Here is a 23,849-nt window from a genome sequence, read left to right on the forward strand (position 1 = left end):
CTGATGAAGGAGTTAGTTGACAAGAACTGATTTATGATGACATGATAGAGGGAACTGTAGGTGTGGTGAAAAGTTGTGTAGGCAGGAGCAGAGATAATTATAGAAACAAACTTTGCTGGTTGCAAATTATCAGCTAGGTCATCTTTCCATACTTGTACATTTAAGTTTTTATAGATGTAGACATAAAAGTTCTAGGTCATAGTACTGCAAAATATTTGCTGTCTAGAATATGTATCTAATAATGTTGTGAATTAATCCTTAGAATCAGAAGAAGAATTTTATGATGCTTTAAGCAGTCCTGTGGAAGACATGCCATTTTTTGAAGCTCCATCTGGTTCCCTCAAACGAGCTAGCAGTACAAGGCGAAGAAAACTACGTAAACAAGAATCTTTGAAAAATATGACAGAATTCCAGCTAAGGTTTGAAGTAGCTGAGGTAAAGTTACTGTTTGTTTTTTTTTTTTTTGTTTTTTTTTTTAATTTCTCTGAAGCACATCTGAACTGTAATTTTTCCCTCTGTCGCATTTATGAATCCATGTCTGCAGAGGTACGGGTTTCCCCATTTCTTGCTGACACTATTCTGTAGTTTTTTTCCAAGTCACAGCTGTGCTTTTGCATGATTGTTGTCACTGAAATGCTTTGATTTATGCACTTTATTTCCCAACTCATTTTATCACTGAATTTCTTTACCTATTACTCAAAAATAACATTATGTATTTGTTTTGGCTTAAGATGTAGATTTTGATATCTTTTTTTCCAGATTCTGCTGTGGTAACAGGGAAAACTTACTTAATGTTTCATCTTGAATCAACACCCTGTTTTTCTGCTTCAGTTTTTCTCCATTTTTTTTTTTTCTGTTATTCTCATACCTAAATCTGTAACATATTCACTGAGATGTTTTATGTGTCATTCTTGCTGTTTCAAACTCCGGGGGGGAAAAAAAGCGTATTTTTCTAAATGCAAGACAATGTCTCTAATTACATCAGTTGGTCTAGTAAAAGAGATGGCCTTTTACCACAATCGCTACCTTTATCATTAGACTATCATGGCTATGACACTGTTATTGCTGTTACTATGTAACTTTACAAGTATGTGTAACTTCACAAATAAAAAATACAAATTCAGTCAATTTACAAATTCTGTTTTAGGATATGGCTTCAACACATTATAACTAGCTTGCAATGTATTATATACTACACTGTATAGAAAATATATAAACAAAATTGAAATGTACTGTTTTTTTGTGTGATGATAAGACCTTGTCTAAGAACTGCTAGTCTAAAGAGGGATGCTATATTTTCCATTATTCTCTAATGGAAACTATCTTACAATCTCTTAGAAAAAAGTACAATTGAGAATCTATTAAGAAGCACCTTCTCTTTGTTGGCTTTGTAGTTTAAAATAACTTACTGGGTTTGGTTTTGGTTTTCCCTACTTGTAGAGAGCATTATATGGAAAGGAAGAGTCCATATCTTTGTATTGCCTTGTTTGTGAAAGACAGATAACAGCTCAGCTAGGTATTTATTTAACAACATCTTTGCCATGCATGGGTGAAAAAGTAGGAAATCCTCTTTCTTGATACTCAGCTTGGGAATCTAACTCTTACCACAAGAGTTTAAGGAAATTTCAGTGAAAGTGGTAAACTCTTTATGCTGACTGAAAATCTAGTTTTGACTGTTTTGAATATTACCAAATGCTTTACAGAGTTGTTTTTAAAAATAAATTAGTTCATGTAGGTGTAACTTTGGTATTACATGTGTGCATATTTAAATTTTTGTTAAAATAGCAGCAAACAGTATTCTAGCAATTTTGCATGTTGAACTGTTTATTTTTTCCAAGGTATTTGCTGTTTAAAGTTAAATGATCAATACACATTAACCAGTAAAATGTATGTAAATATATAATCCTATATAAAAGCTAAGAGGATAATCCCCTACTCTTTTTTTTTTTTTTTTTTTTTTTCTGTTTTTATTTCTTTGTTTGCTTGTTTTGTTTGGGTTTTTTTTTAGGTCTTAATTAAATTATGCCGTCTTACTGGTAATACTGAGACACCTGTGCTGCAGCTTGATATTGTAGGGTTAGGCACTGAACTTAAATTGAGAACATTTGACATGACTGCAAATGCTTTCCTTCGTGAAGTTTGTCTGCTGTGCCCAGAATATATGGGTAAGTATTTACAGTTTGATCAAAAACTTATTGACAAATAACACTGTGAATTTGTGTTCATAAAGCCAGTAAGGCTTTATTTGATCAGCAGAGGAAGATTGGCTTCCTAAATTAAATGGGGCAGGGAGGAAGGGAGAAGTAATTCAGCAGCTCATTCTCTTAGTAGTGCTTTGGAAATACGCTCTAGTGCTGCTGATGTTGTTAGAGACATCTAACTATTTTAGGTCTGCAGAAGAGGTTTTGTGATTAAATAATAATAACAGCTAGTAGTCTAGTTTGTCTATAGTCCATAGATTATAAGAGTTGTAGAAAACTTGTCTATTTTTTTTTCTTAAAAATAATTTTTTTTATTCTTTTGGGTTTTTTTAAGATGATAATGACAAGCCAGTTTACATAGTTACTACTTTGGATAATGTAGCAGACGATCTTCTTGCTCTGGAGTACATAAAGGTGAGAAAAGAGGAGACTTTGATTTTGAATGGTAAGCTAGTCATAAAAAGTATAGTATTACTGAGCAATTGTTGAAAGTTTTTCCTTACATACTAATTCCTTTAACATATCGAGTGTCATGTGTAAAGTCTGTCTAATCCCTAAACAGATTAATTTCTACATCTTAAGTTGTAGTGGTTTTAGAAATAAATTCTCTCTAATGAAATTCACAAACTTCTCATTTGTTTGTTTTCCGTGCACTTTTGGTGGAATAGGCTGATATTAATGGACCAGAACTGAAAACTGCCTATCAGAATGTTCTACAGAAAATAAAGGTATGATATCTTTTTTAACATAATTTTCTCACTGTGGGAAGAGAGACATACTGAATAAACATAATTTGTTCTTTTAGGTAAACTTTTCATCTCTTGATATTCATTTGCATACTGAAGCTCTGCTGAATGCTATGAACTATCTGAATAATCTTCTACCGAAACAAGAAACTAAAGTTGCAGAAGAACCAGTCCATGAAAAAACAGAGGAGAAGAAGGATGTTCTTAAGAAACTGAGTAAGTTGCTTTATTTTTTTTAAACTCTTTTCATTCCTCTCCACTTATTTAAACAAGGAAGCAAATACACTTTTTAAAAATTTTTGTAACTCTGTCAATGACTTTTGAATTGAGGAATTTTGTTTAGGATATATTTACTTATCTGCTTAGCAGCCTCTTTTAATTTCAGTGGTAGTAAGAACGTTAGCCATCAGACTACTATGGAGTAACAAGGGTATACTCATATTGCCTGGCTGAAAGTCTGTAGGTGACTGAATAACTATATGATTAATGAGGCAAGGTAGATACTGCAGCTATTGAGGTTTTCTGAGGTAGCTATACTAAGCATGTTTTTTGAAGATATGTGTTCAGATTCACTTAGTTATGATAATCTGCATTGGATGTTAGTTTACTGGCAGTGATTATGTACCTGGTAGTGTACTCACATATAATGAGAAAAGTATTTTTGCATTACAACATTTATATGGAAAAGACATTTGTAAAAAGTAAGGAAATAAAAAAACTTCATGGGTTAGAAAATTCAGCAGGAAGGTGAAAATTTTCTGTGGTAAGTGTATTAAATATATTCTAGACACTTTTGTGCTTTCCAAATAATAGCATAATTACTGTTTTCATCTAACTCCGTAGTGAAATGACTTTGTACACTATCTTTCTTCACACCATCAAGATATTTTTGTTGGTTTAGGTTTGCAACCTGCGGATAGGTACTCATTTAGCAATTATTGGCATGTAGATTTTGGCTGTAGACATTAGTACAGGATATACAGTACTACATTTCATAAGCTCAAAGTCAGTTTTGGTTGCTAGTGATCTACTGATTTGCTGAATGGCTCAATTCTGTTTGGCACCAGTTTTGTAGGAATGATTTGTTTGAATTTCTTCTTTGGGTTTATGATCGGGCATGTGAATTTGGATTTACCTTGAAGTGTAATAAATAAGAAGTCCTTGCATAGTGGAAGATGGCTTGAGCATTTTCAGTCTTCTGTTATAAGAAGCTGGTAATATCATTCAATATAGGTTACTGTGTTTTTAGGGACACATCCTGGTACTCTGTAGGTATCTGGTTTGTATATACAAGTTTAGGGTTCCTAGCTTTCCTTGGCCTGCAAAAGCAGTATCAGTGTTTCATTCTGAAAGGAGTGCAGGTCAGTCAGTTATTTAACAATATTTGTCTGAAGGGATTATTTTGCTTTAATAAGGTTAATCTCTTTCCGTATGTAACTTTCTGACATATTGGTCAAGACATAACTTTGCTATGTATTCAAGACACTGAGTATATTAAAAAATACATCCATAATTTGTCTTTTCTTTCTTCTTTTTTTTTTTTTTTTTTTTTTTTTCCCCCTGGGATGAATTAAGACTCTTTTGATTTGCCTTAGCATTATTATAGTTACTTTATTACCTTATAGTTGAGGTAATACATTAGGTCTCTTGTGAATAACGTGCTTACTATGGAATTTTATCATTCTCTGAACAAGAATTTGGCACGTCTGATTTGTTGATAAAGTTGTGCAAGGGCAAACAGATCACCTCAATTTTTTGATCTTGTGTCTAGGAGCTACTTTGAAATGAATGCTTCTATTAAATGCTCAGCATTATGCCAGTGATGTTCATTTCTGCTCTAAGAAGGGCTTCTCTGAGATCTTTGCAATCTTTGCTTGCTGTTAATCATAAAACACTGAGGGTCCAGCTAGTTATTAAAAAAAAAAGAAAACACACACACACAGAACTGTGGTGGAGGATAATTCTCACGGTGATTCTAGTTGAACTTTTGTAACTATGTGCTCTGCGTTTACTGATTTCAATAGTTCCCTCATATCACTGACCCAGTGTCCTGGTTTGAGTCCAGGGGGCAACTGAGCACCATGCAGCTGTTCACTCACCCCTTCCACCCCAGTGCTGGGAAGGAGAAAATGAAGCAAAAGTCTCAGGAATCTAGATAAGGACAGAGAGTAGTGGCTCACCACCCATTAAGGTCACAGGCAAAAGGCAGACTCATTAGGAGAAGAAAAAGAACATCACTTTAATTCAAATGCTAGCAAAGACAACACTTAACAGACAATGTGGGACAGTGAGAAGCACCACTACATCCCCAAAATACCTCCCCCTCACCTCTCCTTTATTCCTAGGCTCAGCTCCGCTCCGAATATCTCTGCCTTCTACCCCAGCAGCGCAAGGAGCAGGGGGTGGGGGTTACAGTCAGCTCACCACTCCTTCCTTCTCGGGAGGGGGTGAGCACTGCACATTCCTTCCAGCTTCCATATGGCTGCCCTCTCACAAGAGACAGTCCTCCATGAACTTTCTCTGGTGTGAGTCCCTCCCATGGGATGCAGCCATTGCCGAGCCGCTCCAGTGTGGGTCACCCCTGTGTGTTGCGGTCTTCCCAGCACCAAACTACAACAGCGGGGGCCACTTCTTCCCACAGGGTCCCAGCCTCCTTTAATTGCAGCCACCTGTCCCAGTGTGGGCTCCTCCACAGGCTGTAGGTTGGTGTCTGCTCCACTGGTGACCTCCAGGGGTGGCAGCGGTGGGGGTGGGGTGTGGCCCTGTCCTCTCTATGGGCTGCAGGGGTCTCTGCTCCAGCACACGTCCCCCACTTCCTCCTCCTTCCTTCCAGTGACCTGGGTGTTCACATAGGTGTCCTCCACCCAACCCCAACTCCTCCTCCCATGTTCCCCTTCCTAAATACTGTTATTGCAGAGGTGCAGCCACCATCGCTAATTGGCTCAGCCCTGTCCACAGGTGGGTCTGACTTGGAGCTGGGGGAGCTTCCAGAAGCTTCTCAGAGGGGCCACCGCTGTATCCCCCTCTCCCACTTCCACAAACCCAGCGCAGCTAGCCAACCGGCCGGTACACTGATGAGATCTTTATGAGGCTGCCTGCATTCACTCATGTTAGTTCTTATAAGCATTTCGAGTTAACCTTCAGTACTAGCTTGGTATCTTTAAACCCCAAGTATCACATTTGCAACATTTGGTGAGATTTTTTTGGAATGTTAGTTTGCGCTGCCTTTAAAACATATTTCTGTTTGGGAAAACAGACATACATTTGTAAGTCTTGTGTGGACTCATATTCAGTGATTAATTCACAGTGTTGCTGAATGTCAGTGGTTTTATTATGAGAGGTGGTGAGCTAGTAGCCTGACTGTGTTTTTTGAAGAACAACTTGAGACAGAAATGGTACCTGTACTAGAGAAAAAAAAAACTCAAGCTTTTCTGTGCACAGCTCTTCTTGGGATTTCAGTATTTGTTTCCCATATGTACTTAAATGGAATCAGTTACTTTTTTTAAGCATTATGAAAAGAAAGGTAATAACTGTGTCTGGAGCCAAACAGGTTTTTAACGAAATCATAAAAGATAAGGTTTGTAGCCTCTCTTTTTGGGGGGAATATGGAGGACAATGAAAGTGATACTTGCCTTAGGAATGATGAGAGCAGTTGGAATGAGATGTCACACAGCCATTATCCTTCAGTTTGGGATTTTTTATTATAACATCAGATTTTTAAGAAGTTTAGTTCCTCAGCCTGTTCTTTGAAGGTGTCTCCATTGCATGACAGAACTGAGAAGTAAAAGGTGAAATAATCACTCTGTGAAAAATATTCTTCCATTTCACTGTATTTTTTAAATTATTTTTTTCTGTATGAGATTGTTCTCATTCATGGTGGTTGTTTGGTTCTATTTATACAGGGACGTGCTTGGACACTAGTTGAAATACCATTTGTGTTCCTGTGCTAGTCTGTGAACTTAAAGGGTTCTGTAGCTTACTGAGAGCTGTGGACAGAAGATTCAGCACTTCTCTAACTTTGAACCATTCTGCTATGCAGGCAAACACTGAAGTGTTTGGTATCTTACATAATTCTTATTGAGAAAGGATTAAATTAGTTTCTTATGTATTAACATGCAACAATTTAGGCTTTAAACAGCTGACAGGCTTTTATGGGTGGTTCTCCTCCCTCCTTCTCCCCCGCTCCTGTACAGCTGTGCAGACTAAACTTTGGCTGAGAGTAGTTACTGGTTAATTTACTGTGGTTTGTCTTCTGTTAGCAACATACAGTAAAATCATGTGACTGAAGCTGATGTATTTATGGAACCATAGTTTGGTTGTGAGGGTTGAGAAAACCTTAACATACACATAATACTGAAATGTAATATTTCATTTGAAAAGCGAGGCTGTGGAAAAATGGGTTGAATGCTTATTACTTTTCATTTTGGTGCTTTGTTTTATAGATTACCTGTAAGACTTTGCCACTTAGAACTCAAAGTCTCTGAATACAAGCTATGATATTTCCCTTTGTCATTTGAAGTAGTGTGTAACATTGATTCAGATTTGACCTTCAGAAAAAATGGACTAAGTTACTGAGTCCCTCATCTGTTGACTTCTGTATTTAGCACCATACCAATAGATACTGTTGCGTGGCATCAGTCATGTCTACTCAGAATGAAGATAAATTATTTCTGTTAACAAGAAATAGAATATTTTTACTCTCATTCAGTTTTGGGAAAAACAAAAATTGAGTAAATATTTGGACACCTCTAATCTGAAGTGAACTGTATTTGTGCTTAGAGCTTTTGTAGATCTTAAGGTTGCCTGTACTCATTTTGAAGCATGCCCACTGTTCCTTCTCTTAGTGTGTAGTTATATTAATGGTATTAAGTTGCTTAAAACTTAAGTTTAGAAACTATAGGTTGTGGAGATTTAATAAAAAGTCACCTGGGGCATGTAAACAGGACCATTGATTGCAGACAACTAATCAACAGTCCAGATAGAGTACTATATTATTGTAGCCATCATATTACCACTATTTGAGGTAATCTGCTTAGTCCTGAATAACCTATCTCATTTTGCATTGTGCTCTGTAGATGTATATTAAATGTATTTATTGCAGTTAATAAAATAGGGATGTTGATTACCACAGTTTGTGAAGCATATGGGGACTCCTATATATTCAGTCCTGAATATGCAATTCTTGACTTGTACTTGCTTGTGTGAGTGCAGTGCGTTTTGCCAGTGCTGCAGGCTTGATACAAACTAGGCTTAGGGAAAGGGATAGTAAAATGCATCATCTCCTCCTTGAAGAACTATAATTTTTATTACTTTATATTTCCCACAGCATCAAAAAAATCCAAGTATGAAGATGTTATCGACCTCAATATCTGTGCGGATTTATCCTGTTTACGTATCTTTATTAGAGAGAAAAAACATAGAATAGCTGAAATTCACATTGAAGGTAGGAACAAAACTTTAATCACAAAAGCACAAAACTTTGTAACCAGGATAGCCTCTAGATTTTGTATGTCTTTTGGGGTTTTTTAAAAGGTCTGGATAGCCAAGTGATCATGAAGAAAGCAGCAACAGAAGTGACTGCAAAATTAAAGAACATCATTATTGTGGATTCTGATGAGATGGCATTGTATAAAAAGGTATGCATTTACATGTATCTGATTTCTGAATGAAATATAGATGTTAAATTGAACTTGCTTTGTGGGCTCCACTCCTTAACTGTGATTCTTCTTTTTTTTTTTTTTGTTAATAATGTTTTATGTATTTTCTGGGAGTATTATTCTCTGCAGGCAGACTGATTTCACCCCCACAACAGGTGATTGTTAGGCTGTCATTGATTTTGTGCAACTGTGATGCCCAGCTGCTCATTATGCTCCTTAGTTCGTTGACTTTAATGGACAGAATTATTCTATCGGAGATTCCAACTGAATATTTTCAGATATTTCAAGGATTTTTGTTTTTATTTATTGTCGAGATATTTGAAGTAATAAAAATGTCTTAGAAATGGGAGGTGCTACATTTTATTTTAGAATTCAGTTTCTCCAGCCTAAGTTTTTACAGTAGAGATACTCTTTTTTTTCCAAGGCTCTTTACATCACAGGAAAAGAAGTCTTCAACTTCAGAATGATATCATATGTGAATGCTACTGATGGCATTGCGTATACAAATATGGATGTTGTTGACAATCGTATTTACCTAACTGTTGGGTGTATTCAAGTAGTTTTTGTCAACAAGTTCGTTTCAACTGTTTTGGTAAGTTATGTTTTCCAGGTACTGTTCCTTAGCATTCAGATAACATTGTCAGAGCTAGACAAGGGTAATGTGTCCTTTATAGGGTGGTGCCCATTTGTGTAAGAACTCTTGTATACTATTGTAAAAACTTCACTGGGTTTGGTGGTTGGGCTATTTGCTTTTCTTCTCCATTTGTTTGTTGTTGTGGAGTGTGTGGTTAAGCAACAGTATTTGCTATCATTGTGAGTAATTTTTTTCTTTAAATGGCTTATGGCAGCTTTTAGATATACACACTGTTCATTATAATACTGAAATATAAGTAATATACCATGAAAATTAATGCCTTCTCCATAAATTCTGCTAAGTAAATCCATCTTTTACTCTCCTTATGACTTAATAAAATGTAATTAATACAAGTCATCTTACAAGGTCATTGCTGTTACAATCTGATTTGCCAGATACTTAGTATGGAAATTTATTTTTGCATGTATGCATACTTTATCATATGGGGGGGGATATTATCCTATTAAAGAATTCAGAAAAAGTGCATAGAAAAGTAATATCTTAAGATGGTTTACTACTGAAAAAACTGTGATTCTTAGTGTTTTTGAGGAAGTGTCATTCTTTATAAAATTCCCAAGATCTGTATTCTTTTCTTAGGCTTTTATAAATAACTTTCAAGCTGCCAAGGAGGCTCTTACTGAGGCAACTGTTCAAGCAGCAGAGAAAGCAGCTACAGGTGTAAAAGAGCTAGCGGAGCGTAGTTCCCGTTTGGCACTAGATATCAATATTAAAGCACCTGTTGTGATAGTTCCACAGTCAGCAATGTCTGCGAATGTCTTGGTGGCTGATCTTGGTTTAATCACCGTGAAGAACCAATTCTTTATCGCTAAAACAAAAACACGGTATAATCTCCCGCCTGTTGTTGACTCTATGACAGTGAAATTGAGTGAACTAAAGTTATACAGGTAATGTAGTGTCAAAGTGTTTTGTTTTTTTTTTTTTTTAAATTCATGTAGTCCTTTTGGGATACTGGAGTTGGATAACTTGGAGAAGTTGTTATCAAAATAATTAGTTAATGATTGGTGGTTGAATGATACACTATTATCTTGAAATGGAACAACAAATTAATAAAGGTTTTGTAAAGGCAGTTCAAATGTATGGTTTAGAAGAAATATCAATCTACACATCTTTAAATAGAAGCAAATGTTTGTTTAGGGAATACTGTGTAGAATATTAGACCTATGCATCATTCACTACTTTGCGACAGGTTATACCCATTTGTAAACAGCTATTTTGGTGGGGTTTTCAAGCTATACATAGGAGAAAGTTATCAAGTTGGATAGCTGTAAAGAGGTGTTTGAAAATGGACCTTGGTGTGGTGGAGTTGGAGGGTGAGATGGAAGGGAATTTTCAAATACAGTTGAAGAGTGCTGAGGAAAGAAGGAATTGCTCTTTAGTGGAAAGCAGGTAAGAGATCCTAACTTGCAAGAAGTTAGTATGTTATGTGCCTGGTATGTGCTTGATGTGTCTCCTCCCTGCCAAGAAAAGATATCTAGTTGGTGGAGTAAGGCTTTAACTAGAGATACTAGTATTATTGTGAAGACTGTTTTACAGTACTATTCAAAAAAATGAGGAAAAGACAGAAATGTGTTTTTGTGTGTTAGAATGTGTGAGTGGTCAGGCTGGGAGTATTTTGTTTGTGTTCACAGGTCATGCTTCGAGCAGGGTTCATTGCAAACTGAAGTACAGCTGCTGCAGCCACTCAATCTGGAAGTAGCTGTTGAACGAAATTTAGCTGCTGCATGGTATAACGAAGTTCCTGATATTGAAATATCTGGCCGACTGAAGCCTATGAATGTAAGCACTCATTTCTGAAAGCAGCTGTTAAAATACCTGTGAAAAACTGATTCATTTTTCTGTCCCCCAAAGTCCAAATTCCTTAGGGTATTGTTTGATTTCAAGACATACAGGTCAAGTGGATTTTGTTGTTTCATAGGGAAGAAGGAAGTCAAGATCTTTCTGTTCTAATCTAAGCTCTGTATTTCATCTGTGATACTTCAGGCAGACTTTGTACTATATATTACTGTTGTTATAGGCTTCTTTTACCTGTTAGTATCTGTCAAGGAAGGATTGGAAAAAATAGGGGTTTGTGGGCCTGTTGATTAGTAGCACGATTACCTGCTGAATTCATGTCCATGACAAACTTGAGTATGAGTTAATGCATGTGCTCATTTAAAATTAACATCAGAAATATAAAACTTGTCAGCTGTATGAGGAAAACCAATTTGCCAAATTTTGAAATAGAACTAGTAACCATTACTGTAAAGTACGTTGCGACTAAATGTGGGTAACAATTTTGGGCAACTGTAAGTCAAATTACACTTGTATGACTTCTAACATTCAATTTCTAAACTGTAGCTTTGTAAAGAAAGTTTGTGGACAAAACCAAACTAATGTGTGAACGACTTCTGATTTCTAGAAGTTACTATAAAGGATTGTGTGGATTTGAGAAAAACATTTTACTTGGTTCTTTAGTCGCCTAAACAGAGATGAGATAAACCAAATTAATCTATTTATTTGTAAACTTAGATTTTTAGTTACCAAATGTTTAATTAACTGAGTTGTTCTGAGTTTAACAACAATCTTTTTTAAAGCTGATTCTCAGTCAGGAAGATATTACCACAATATTGAGAACACTAAATGAAAATATAGGTGGAAGCTCTGGTGCATCAGCATCTTTACCGGAACCAAAAGATACGACTAGCCATTGTAGTGATATGCATAGTACTTCACAGCACTCTGCAGGTAATGTTTTCTAAAATTATGTGTGGTCTAGCATTTTTAGGTATTACAGTCAATTTATTATTCCTGTTGGAATTGCCTTTATGGCAAGATGCCAGATTCAGTTGTTTATAACAGTATGACTCTATTATCTTGACATTGTGGTTTGAGTTATGCCCAACAATAATGATAATGAATAGGGGCAACTAAGCCACTGTAGTGAGTTTTGTAGCATGATGTGTTTTAATGCAAGGACTGTTTTGTTCTGCTGGCAGTAATGCACTGAGCACCTAAAAGTCTGTCAGCTGGATTTGGTGACATGCCAATGTTGGAAAGTTCCTGTGTTACTCTTTTTCCTTTGTGTGTGGGTTCTGTTGCTGTTCAGTTTTAGATCTGTTTGTCTTGCTGTAATGGTGGCATCCCTAAAAGTTGTTTGTATTCAGTAGGCATCATTGCCCATGCTCAGCACACACTAAAAAAAAAAGGCAAGTAAGGCTAAGAAAATAATCTTTTATTGAACTCTTCTATTAAATGTGAGAAATAGCAAAAATATGGCAAGATGAACAAACAAGGATGAAAGTAAACTTACATTCTTTGTAACATTCTTTCGCACAGTACCATGCCACATTAAGGGAAGTCGAATATTTATGTCTTAGAGATGGTAAAAATTGCATGTAGAATATGTAAGTGGAGTGTTTTATTTTCTCAAATGTTGTGTGATTTAGCTAAAAGTTTTGTTTGTTTTTCTTTTTTCCTTATTTGCAGTCAGGAAATTTTCTTTAACATTAAGTGTTTTTCTAATTTCTGAAAGGTGTAACTGTTGTAACATCAGCTGTGGTGGAATTGCATTCACCTATGAAAATAAAGACAACACTAAAACTGGACTTCAGATTTGACTCTTTGACTTTAGTATTGTATAGTCCAAATTCAAAACAGGTAAATACAATTTTGTTGCAACAAGAAGGAAACAGCTTTAAGGTTGCCTAGAGTCCTGGAAATTTTGAATAGGAATAGTTTAATTTATGAGCAGAGAAAGTGATTTCTAGCAATATTAACAAACATGATGGAAATGGTAAACAGCTATTTTAACTAAACTGCATGACAGACATTACAGGAAAGAAAATAACGAGTAGTGGCACATAATACATGACATCTTCTGTGATCTGAATTAAAATTTGTTGAAAACTTACCTTAGTTTAAAATACAGTTTGGGAATTAAAAAATGCAGAGGGATACAACCTGTTCTTTAATCACACACACAGGTGTGTGTGGACACATACATATATAAATAAAATTATGGAGAGAGATTTCAAATTTGTATTACAGTATGAATGCATTTTTATACTTATTGGTTTAAATTTACAAAACGTATCAGCAAATTATGAACTGAAAATATGGTAATATTTTATTGTAAAATCATGGCCTGTTATTTTAGATTTTGAACAGTTTTCTGATATTTGACTGGACCCTACATGATCATAAGAGACAAAACTCCATTTTTTATTTGGCACCTTTGCACATACTGTGTAATTTTAAACATCAAACAAACCAAAATTACATAGGACAATTCTACTTTCTTTTAAACGTTGTCTCCCTCTCTCTATGTAAGCTTTAGCAAGCTGGTAGAAGGGTAAAGCTTTGCTTTTTTTCAGTTTTCTCTGTATGTTACTTATTTTTGTTGTCTTTCGAATTACCAGTAGGTTTACTTAATGTTATTGTTGCAAATCTTACCAATTAGAATAAAGCTGTCTGTCATGCCTCTGTATGATTTCCATTACCTGTGAGGAAATGTGCAAACGTTTTCATTTGATATAAACAGGTTACAAATTTGGATCAGAGAGATGACCTTTTGAAGCTTGCAGAGTTTAAATTAGTGTTGATGTCAGCTGCTGTCAAAATGTTATCAGATGGTTCAATGAATGCTTCAGTCAAGCTGGCAAACTGCACATTAGATGATAAAAGACAGTCAATCCAGAAGGCTACGCCAAGGTCTGTATTTTGACATAAATTACTGTTTAGTGGAGTTTGACAAAGAGTTCTAAATGCTTCTATTTTAATATTCTGTTAAAACTCCAGTAGTTTTGGTGTAGTGATTCTTAAAGTACATGTTACTGAATGTTTATTAGTTTTCCTTGCCTTTTGTTCCATGTGTTGTTCACGACAGACCAATATAAATCTAAAAACAAACTTTAATTATGAAATAAATCAGACTTTTAATATGAAATTAATAAATGCATATAGAAACAAATTCCACTTTCAGCTTTAATAAGAGTAAGATTTTTTTTTTCATGAAGAGTAACAAACTTCAGTAAAGTATAATACTTTTGATATGTAAACAAGGAGTTATGCTGGTTTACCTTGTTAAAATGATAACGCTTTAGTTGCCAATATATGGGAGTTCAGTTAGTTTTGAAGTTTATATTACAGAATTTATGTTAATGTTTTTATTCGTCACGTTTTAAAATTTTTGGTGTTAATTTTTAAATTCACTCTTGTTAATATGTTGCAGCTGGAGTAAGAATCTTGAATGTTTTTCAGTATTTGTGGCTGTTTTTATTGTCTCATTAAATGCTGCCTTAATGGTTTTTCAGAATGGTGGAAATGAAACATGGATTTGAAAAGAAAGTTATGGTGGATATAAGCTATAAGCAGGGGAGAGATGGCACTATTCTTGATGTGATTGTTCAGGAGATATACCTTTGTGCAAGCATGGAGTTTCTACTTACTGTTGCAGATATATTCCTAAAGGCTAATGCAGAAAGTGCTGCTGCACAAAGAAATCTCAAACAGTCATTACCTTTAAAGGAGCAAGGTATATATTGGAAATATTTAAAAGTTTATATTTAAGTATCTGTTTAATTTTGGTGTTAAAATACTATCTTAAAAATTATAATACTCCTTTTATGCTATTTCCTGTGTTTGTGTGTATAGAACAGCTTCTTTTAACCATTGATGTTTCTTTCTTTGCATCATGGAAATTGGTTCATGTCCTTTCATCTCCATTTCCAAAAGAAGCTTTGTCTTACCAGACAAAGGTAATACCTAAAAATGTTTGTCTAAAATAAAACAAAATGGGAAAGGACAATTACAGCTGATGCTCTATAGGTTTGTTTGGCTATCTTTGCAATCTCAACAAAGTTTAAAATGATGATTACCAGCATCATAATTTTCATCCTCCTGAGAATGATGGAGCATATTATATTATCCTTAAATATTAATTCAGCCTGCCTGATACTGCTGCCTAGAAATTTTGTCATTTCACTTGTCCACTGTTGTATGTTTCTCCCTACATCAGGAAACAAGTTTTCAGTTCAAGGGCCCAATTTGGTCTTTCTAGGGCAGAACCCTATACGTAATACCAGCAATTAGTCCATCAGCACAGGAAATGGGCTATTTTTGCTTCCAGGCCTCAGGTAGTTCACATCAGGTCTGCAAAGCAAGTCCTTTCTTTTTGTTTTTGTTTTCTTTTACCCTAAATACCTTAGTTGTGTCCACCTCAGCTAAGCCTGATGTGATTTTTTCAGTAGGTGATCAAAAGCTAAACAATTTAGGAAGTCTTTCAGAAGGGTATATTGGTACTGCAAATGGTTACGTCAAGCACTAGTAAATGCTGCAGTATTTTCCTATGGAGAAATGTGTACTTTGCTGCTCCAGAGAGCAGAAAACATATCCAGCATTTTCATAAGATCCTGTCATAGATGGATGATATATAGTGAAGCTGATACACCTGCTCATGTCAGAGGTAGTAACAGTGGTGATGCTGTTATCCTTTTCATTTTGACAAAGAAGCTTTGTGGAATCCTTTGTTGTATCTTAAAGTAATTAGAGCTTTAACGGTTTTGTATCTCCAGCAAAGAGCCTAGAAATAAGCCAGTTGCAAGGATCTACAGGTTTTCTGACACCAGCTTTGCTAGATTTTATCACTACATCTTTAAAACTTCTCAAAAAGTTATGTAAATAATGCTAATTTAATCTTTGAACAACTTGTCTAATTTGATTTATATTTTTGAAGCACCTGTGCAGCCTGTATCTACAATGGAAATGAACATTGTTGTTAAAAATCCAGAGATTGTGTTTGTGGCTGATTTAACAAGAAGTGATGCTCCTGCATTGGTGGTTACAACACAGTGTGAGGTCTTCATTAAAAATAGCCCTGAAAGGTATAGCATGACAGCTGCTGTTAAAGAGATACAAATGAAAGCTTGCCCATTTCTTCCAGAGCAAAGGAAAGGGAACATTACTACGGTGAGTTTGCAAACATCCAGTTTATATTTAAAAGGTGCTGTGTAACTTACACCACCAGCATGCAAGTTATTTCTGAAGCTTTCATTATCAGAATCTGTATTACAGACATATGAGTAGAATTTTGTGGCTAATTTATTTGATTGATTTTATTCTGTTTTGTCTGATATGCCAAAAGCATCATCTTGATATGTAGCTTTGAGGTTTGCTTTGTATGACAAGCTAAAATTAGGAGCCTAGAGAAGTAAAATGTTAATAATCTCTTATATCCCATCAAAGCCAAATAAATATAATATTATGAATATACACTATTTCAAATGCAATGTAGTAAATTTGGAATACTTTCAGTCTGAAATTTTGCATTAAGTAGCTATGTAAGTGAATAACAAAGGGTCACAGACAGAATGGGTAGCATGTAATATGAAATAGAATATGTATGGTATGCTGTTCATAAATTTCTTTATGTTAAGGTCCATAGATCCATTATATTAAAACTGCTTGTTTATATTTTGGCAACAGAATCAAGCTTGTTAGTTACTGGCCAGGTGGGAATCCACCGACTGATGGATCTTCTTACAGCTTGTCCGCTTCTACAGCAGACTATACCTCGCTTAGCTCTGTAATGCTATTGTTGTGTCAGAAAAAAAAATTAATTTCACTGTATATCCAACTGTTATCTGTGTCTTCAGACCATAGATGAATTTTTAAAAATTAGTCTTCTCAGCTCTGTGTTAATGGTTGCTCACTTCGGGGAGCTACATAGCTCCATAAAGCTATAAGCACAAATGACTGGAACTTCCACTTAATCTCTTTATCAGATACTTTCATAGCAGCTCAGTTTACTCCTCGGTTTACTTCTTGGGCAGACAAAGTCTTTGACTGCGTTAATCTCTGAATGATCCAGTAACTGAGAAAGTGATGCACTTGCACTAATAACCACAACACAATGCAAAGTTGCTTGACTTCTGTTTCCATAGCTGGCGAATGTGGCACAAATGTGATGAGCTTTGTAGAAAGCTCTTAGAAGGCTTTGCACCAAGCTTTTCCTCTCACAGGAACATCTTCTGCCAGAATCTCTTATCTCAGACTGTAGAAGCAGGAAAAAAAGACCTGTATCTGGGAGGATGCTTGTACTATAAAGAAGGAAAAAACTTCAGAGGACCTTAGTTTTGATGCTTAAAGCAGTACCTTTTTTGAAAGATTCAGAAAGTTCTCAATAGAATAGTAGAGATCAAAAATTAAAACATTCTCTGCAGATAGCAGCATAACTGCCCCTTTTGAAAACATGTATATAAGGAAATCTCTGAAGTCAGGTTTTCTGTAAACAATACAATTACAGTCTGGGAAAATAATCTGAGAAATAGATGGCCTTCTTTAATCAAGAAAGAAAATCTATGATATGAAGATATATGAAGATTATCAAATTTCTGAAGGCTGATACTGATGTGAAGATTTTATATTGCTTAAACTTTGTACATTAGTGATGGATGAATTCATCTTCCTGATGAAGAGATTTCCCCCGACACCCAGGAAACTAGCCTCTGGATTTGGAGTAGCACAACTGATAAGGCTCTTTCTGTACATTTGTCATATGTACCTTGGTCTAAAGAAGAGTATGTTATTTTTCATTCCTGGCTGTAACACAGAAGAAGGAAAAAAAAATACAATTTGACCTGCAGAGGATAAAATAATAACGTGGACAAAAAATACTGTTAGATCAAACTCACTTGGGAAAAGTGTGGAAAAACTGGTTCATGGTGTTTCTACATCCCTAGCCTCAGATTCAGATATGGACAGAGATGTCAGGAAAGACAGCAAAATCAATATAGTTTGAAATTACCATTTTTGAAAGACTTGTCTTCTCATGTAGGGACTGGAGAGCAAATTTTCCTGTCAATCAGTAGAGTCTACCTACATCAGAGTGCTTTATTAATCCCATAGCACTCTGATTTTGTTTGTAGTGTAACTTAGATTTGGTTTTGGTAAACCTTGGCAAATGGGAGTATGCAAGGTCTGCTTGTAAAATAAAGCTGGAACTGAGTGATTGTGATTCAAACAGTAATATATTAATGCAGAAAAACTGGTGTTTTAACTGAAAAGTCTGGTTCTCCTCAAAAGTCACAGGCATGATGACGCAGTGTATTTGAAGACATCTGCAGACTTTACCTAAAGAATGGAGTTACTGAAGTGTAATGCATTTTACTGTAGCTGACATTTGAATCTTTAATGATTGAGAATGGCTGAGGTGATGCCTCTGATACTTTTTTCTTTACGTTTTAACATGTTATTAGTGTTCAGGTTACTCTTAATTTTGAGGAGTCAAATTGTGGTAACTTTTCCTTTCAGTGCATAGTATTTACACATTTTCGATGTGTACTATTTAGAAGTGTATGATTTTTAAAAGATTTTTTTTCTCTAACACATGTTTTTACTCTTTTGTGTAGGTATTACAGCCTTGTGACTTCTTCTTTGAAATGAAACAGTCAGGTACTGATCCACAGACAGCTGATCTAACGATTAAATCTCTAACAATAAAAGTAGGTAGACTTTCATTGTGCTTTTAGTTCTCTACTACTTCCTGCCCAGCAGGCTTTGAAGTTGCTTGTGGGATATGTTCCTTAAAAAAGTAAAATCAGGAATGACTGAAGTGAGGAATTGTTTCTTCATTAGGTCACCTACCTGTTTAGCATGTGACAACAAAGAAAATTGAAAACTAACAGTGATGTCACGTTGCTTTGGTTTTGGAATCTGTGTTTTATAGAATGGCTTAAAGTGCAGAGATAAGTTTTGAAGTGTTCAGATAGAGCTTCAGAGGTTGAAAATCTGAATAGGTTGAACTGTACCTTGTGGAAAGGAATGAGTTTTTAAATATAAGAGTCCTGTGGAGAATGTATATGTGTTGTTAGTATAACATATTTGTTATAGTTTTGTGTCTGAGAGTAGCTGACTGTTTCCTGTACTAGCTTCCCATTTCCAATTATTCCAACTACTTATTTGCAGGTTTCACCAATAATCATAAACACAGTAATTACTATAACATCAGCCCTCTATCAAACTACAGAAACAACAGAAGAAGAGATTAGTCAAATTCCTCCAGATTTGTGGAATAAGAAAGATATAAAAAACCTAAAAATGTGGTTTCTTGAAGAGTCAAATGAAAATGAAGATACAAATCCAACTGCTGAACTGGTTCCCACAGGAGAGTCATTGAAAATGAATATAGAATCTGTTTTTCTAACACTTGAAGCTGGGGTTGGGCACCGAACTGTACCAATGCTTTTAGCCAAGTCCTCATTTATTGGAGAAGTCAAAAACTGGAGTACTCTAATCAACCTACGTTCTCGTCTTGGTCTAGAGGTGAGGAATCCTACGTAAGAAAGATTTTCTTAAGATTTTAAACCTGTTATGTTATTTAGTCAATAAAAGAAAAATAATCTGTATATCTGATGACTAAAGTACTGCAGATACATATTGTGGGAATAGGATGGGAATAAGGTGTTAATGTAGTTAAAATGAATCTGATGCATTAGATGTAATGTATTTATCGCAGTAATTGGTGTTATACAGTAAGTCTCAGATTTGTACTCTAAACAAGTTCCCAAAGGCCTGTTGCATCAATATTAAATTTTGGAGTAGCAACTACCTAAAACTGTTTGACAATTTTTGTTTAAGATTACAGTAGAATATACTCATGTGTCATTTCCATAAAATATTATGTGGTACCAGTATTGTACATAGAACATCCAAACTGGCTCATACTTGGAAATTAGCAGCATAAAATTCAGTGGTTGTTGTAGGTAGATTCTTCCCTATTTATAGGGCTTTAGACTTCCAGTGCCTACAGTTTAAGCCAAAATTACATTTTAAGTGACACATCTTACACAACTTATTTGGAAGTGGGTCTGTGCAGTAGAGACTTAGCTTCCTCATTTATTTCTCTAATGCACTGACTTCATCTTAAGAGGGAGCTGAAAGTGCAATCTGATTATAAATCTTATATTACTGAAGTAATTAATATACTTGTAAATCGGGATTTTAAGTCTTTAAAATCTGTAGACTTAGCAGTTGTCTGTAATTTCCTAATTGACTTCTGCATTTTGATAGGTACACTATTTTAACGAGATGTTTGGCGTGTGGGAACCTTTGCTTGAACCACTGGAAGTTGAAAAGACTGATTTTTTCAAACCATGGACTCTTGAAATCAAGGTATATTTTCCAAAGCTGAACTTAGATCTTCCATTTCAATACCTTAGAAGAAACAAATGTTTTGCACCTTTCATTACTGAGACTAATCTAACAATTTCGTTCCTTCCTGTTGATTACTGAGACTTTTTTTCCCAGTTGGTGAATGAAACCAGCTTTTCACAAGTGAAGATCCATCCAGACTCACGGATCTGTTAAATAATGTCTTTCGGGTGGCAAGCAGATTTAATTCCAGTTGCACTAGGTATTCATAATGGCTTTATATCAGTTTCTCTAAGGTTAGGTCATATGCTAATGATGTATTCCGTGACTTTGGAAAGATAGAATACCACTTGTCTCATTCCATGGTAGCGTCTATAGCAGAAATGTATTGGAAAAACGGATACTTGTTATTGACTAGCACAAAGTGCACTGTGGGAATAATGCTCTTACCACTTCAGTTCTGTCTTTCATAAGGAAATAGTCTAGATTTTGGTCTCAAAGTAGATAAGCATTTAACTAAGGAAGGGAGAATTTTTTTTTTTTCCACTTTCCTTCTGTCTTAACTGTTCTATTGCATTGTTTGCTGATTTTTTTCAAAAATTTTCAAGTTTTTTTTAGCCTGAGAGGTTGCTTAGAATGGAAAACCCACCCTTTTTCTTAGAGCTGTCATCAAACAACTTTCTACAGTAATGACCTCAGAAGGGTAAAATTATCACCTGAGATACTGGAATTAAGAAACTGTTATTAAAAATATTCCTAAGAATTTTTCAGAAATACACGACACCTAATGCAGGAGAAAGGTAGAAGATACTGAGTCAAGCCTCCCATCTTCTTGCTCGTATTTGAAATGTAACACTGGAAATAAAGAATTTCCAGAAATGTTGATGGCAAAGAAAATGTATTACATGTGATTTTTATTCTTTTCCTTCAAACAAATGAAAACATACAAAATAAATATTTGGTTTGGAAACGTAATGAATAAATTTGGGGTTACTGTTTTAAGTGTAGGAAGTCAATTATGTATAATAGTTTTTACACAGTGTTATTAGATATGTTAAGATGAATGTTTTCACATAACATTTACTGGATATGTTAGTAGTTAGTATGTAAGTATACGTTCTTTATTTTTGAACAATCATAAATTTTTAGCTACTATTATTGGAAATTCATTGAGTTCTGAAATATATCTTTTGCCTCTTGCCTTCTTTATTCTCTCCTGCTTTTGTTTTTATTTGAGAATAAGAACTTGAATAAAAAAATGAAAACCATGACAGAACATAGAAGTGGGAAAGGGAGAGAAAAAGAGTCTTGAGATGAAACTTGCTTCTACACAAGGAGTGGTCAGATAAGAATTCTTTAAAAATCTCCTTTCAGATGAAGAAGAAGGCTAAAAAAGCTTTGGTTGAATCAGATGCAGAAGAAGAAAACTACAAAGTTCCAGAATATAAAACAGTAATACATGTTTCCTCAAAAGACCAGCTGAACATTACACTGTCTAAATGTGGGCTACAAATGTTGAGTAACTTGGGCACGGTAAGAAAGATTATTTAGCTGTGCAGTCTCACAGCTGTTAAATGAACGTTTGCACAGATTGTCTTGATGAAATTTTATTCAGTATATTTGTGTTTTATATCTATACTTTGCTTTCTAGGCATTTGCTGAAGCAGCTAGTCAAACTTCAGACATCTTCAAAAAAGATCGAGCACCATTTGTAATAATAAATTCTTTAGGACTTCCCATCACTGTCTCGCCTAGTGATTCCTTTAGTGTCCTTAATGTTGAATTTGGAGCAAAATTATTTCATTTAAGAGATGGAGAGAATTTAAATATGGAATTTGTCAGAACTAAAAATGAGAGTGACCAGTTCACAGCAATGACAACTCTGAGTAGCAAGAGGTTTTACATTCAGATCTGTAAGTTCCGAAGCTTATACATACATTGTTTTTGTGAATACTGCATGATGCATAATACTGCATCTTGCACAGGTAAATAAGTATTGGGGGACTGCATAACATGGAAGGTGTGTTTCTTTGGATTCTGGATATGTGGCAGTATTTGAAATCCTACTTTAGTCTTTGTATCTAAAAGTTACATGTACCATGCTTATTAATTTTTGTAGCATATTTTTTCTACTATAATAAATTATTTAGGTAACTAGCCTTTATTTCATAATTTTACTGCAATCAAATATATGTGTTTGTAATCACACATTAATGCCGAATTAAGCTGCCCAAAATAATTTTTTTTGGTAGAATTTTGAGGCCTGTATATATGTGTGTTCATAGAAGAAGTTACTCGTAACGGGGATGTTTTTAAGAAAAGATTGTTTTAAATAATGTAAAGTAAAGTAAAACACAGTTAAAGCTAAAAGTAAAATTTAGCTATTTTTAATGGTTTATGTGTTAAATAGTTATGTAGATTTATTGTTTTTCAGCACTGGTTTTTCAGTCTGGTCTTGACCATATGATTTATTAGTTGAATTGTTTTTGCAATATGTATGAGCTGTACCTTGTTCATAAGCAATTACATTTGGTAAACTTTTCTCGTTAGGCACCAGTTTTATTTGCAGTGGGAAAAGCCACCTAAATATTTGAGTAACAGACTCATTTACTTTTTCCTGTAGTGAACAAAAAAATCTTTGCTGTTTCTTTAATATCACTGCAAGATTGGCATATTAAAAGTGGTGACTACTTTTTTACCTGCTTTAAATTTTTTAATAGATTGAAAGATACAGAAGATTCTGTTGAATGCACATTTGTGTCTTTCAAATGTATCTTTATGCTCCTTTTGAATCTTTAATTTCTCATCTTGTAAATCCTAGGTCCACATAATCATTCCACTGTGGAAAAGATTCCATTGACAAAAGTGGGTCGATGTATTTACAGTGTGAGACATGAGGAATCAGGTGTTGAAAGGTTCATTGTCTGCCAAATTGATACTGTTGAAGGAAGCAAGATGATAACTATACGTTCTCCTGTTCAGGTTATTATATTTCCATACATTATAATTTAATAATTATTTAAAATTTTTAATGAATGAAAATGTTCCTGTATTCTTTAAATACACATTTTAAAAAACATATTTTTAAAACTTATCTGAACAATTCATGTAACTTTGCTGTTGTGTATTATAAGGTATTTTAGAAGAAATTTTCAAGAATAAAAAGCTTTTTCAAAGTGACAAAGGCAGGAGTTGGGTTGCGGGTGAAAACGGACCAGATTTGAGATCAGGATAATTCATCAGTAATGTTTTCTGCTACTAGCTCTAATTTCAGTCTTGTTGAACTTTTTGCTTTGTGTCAAGAAACCTCTCTTAACCTTACCTTGGTTCCACAAGGTTATCCTTCTATCAGATTATTTATTCTACTTCATCCTGTACCACTGATACATGAATTTCACGTTTAGTACCAAGTCAGCTGAAGAGCGAGCCCTTTTGAGCATCTTTTGATTTAGTAGTATTTTTG

The 23,849-nt window shown here is 34.8% G+C and overlaps 1 protein-coding gene across 6 annotated transcripts in view; it reads left to right on the top strand.

The window, feature by feature from the left end:
- The window catches only part of VPS13A (vacuolar protein sorting 13 homolog A), a 112,081-nt gene that overhangs the window by 42,012 nt on the left and 46,220 nt on the right, over positions 1 to 23,849 (top strand). For all 6 annotated transcript variants that reach the window (XM_042787877.1, XM_042787878.1, XM_042787881.1 and 3 more), the window contains 21 exons: positions 263 to 435; positions 2,009 to 2,165; positions 2,536 to 2,615; positions 2,870 to 2,929; positions 3,007 to 3,163; positions 8,274 to 8,390; positions 8,480 to 8,583; positions 9,029 to 9,196; positions 9,836 to 10,143; positions 10,888 to 11,035; positions 11,833 to 11,983; positions 12,771 to 12,895; positions 13,779 to 13,948; positions 14,551 to 14,771; positions 15,972 to 16,204; positions 18,646 to 18,738; positions 19,202 to 19,558; positions 20,306 to 20,407; positions 21,761 to 21,919; positions 22,038 to 22,299; positions 23,208 to 23,368. In XM_042787877.1, the coding sequence (XP_042643811.1) occupies positions 263 to 435; positions 2,009 to 2,165; positions 2,536 to 2,615; positions 2,870 to 2,929; positions 3,007 to 3,163; positions 8,274 to 8,390; positions 8,480 to 8,583; positions 9,029 to 9,196; positions 9,836 to 10,143; positions 10,888 to 11,035; positions 11,833 to 11,983; positions 12,771 to 12,895; positions 13,779 to 13,948; positions 14,551 to 14,771; positions 15,972 to 16,204; positions 18,646 to 18,738; positions 19,202 to 19,558; positions 20,306 to 20,407; positions 21,761 to 21,919; positions 22,038 to 22,299; positions 23,208 to 23,368 (3,506 nt within the window). The remainder of the gene's footprint in view (positions 1 to 262; positions 436 to 2,008; positions 2,166 to 2,535; positions 2,616 to 2,869; positions 2,930 to 3,006; positions 3,164 to 8,273; positions 8,391 to 8,479; positions 8,584 to 9,028; positions 9,197 to 9,835; positions 10,144 to 10,887; positions 11,036 to 11,832; positions 11,984 to 12,770; positions 12,896 to 13,778; positions 13,949 to 14,550; positions 14,772 to 15,971; positions 16,205 to 18,645; positions 18,739 to 19,201; positions 19,559 to 20,305; positions 20,408 to 21,760; positions 21,920 to 22,037; positions 22,300 to 23,207; positions 23,369 to 23,849) is intronic.

This window comes from Tyto alba, unplaced genomic scaffold, assembly GCF_018691265.1.
Source record: "Tyto alba isolate M040663 unplaced genomic scaffold, T.alba_DEE_v4.0 Super-Scaffold_13, whole genome shotgun sequence".
Taxonomy (NCBI): Eukaryota; Metazoa; Chordata; class Aves; order Strigiformes; family Tytonidae; genus Tyto; species Tyto alba.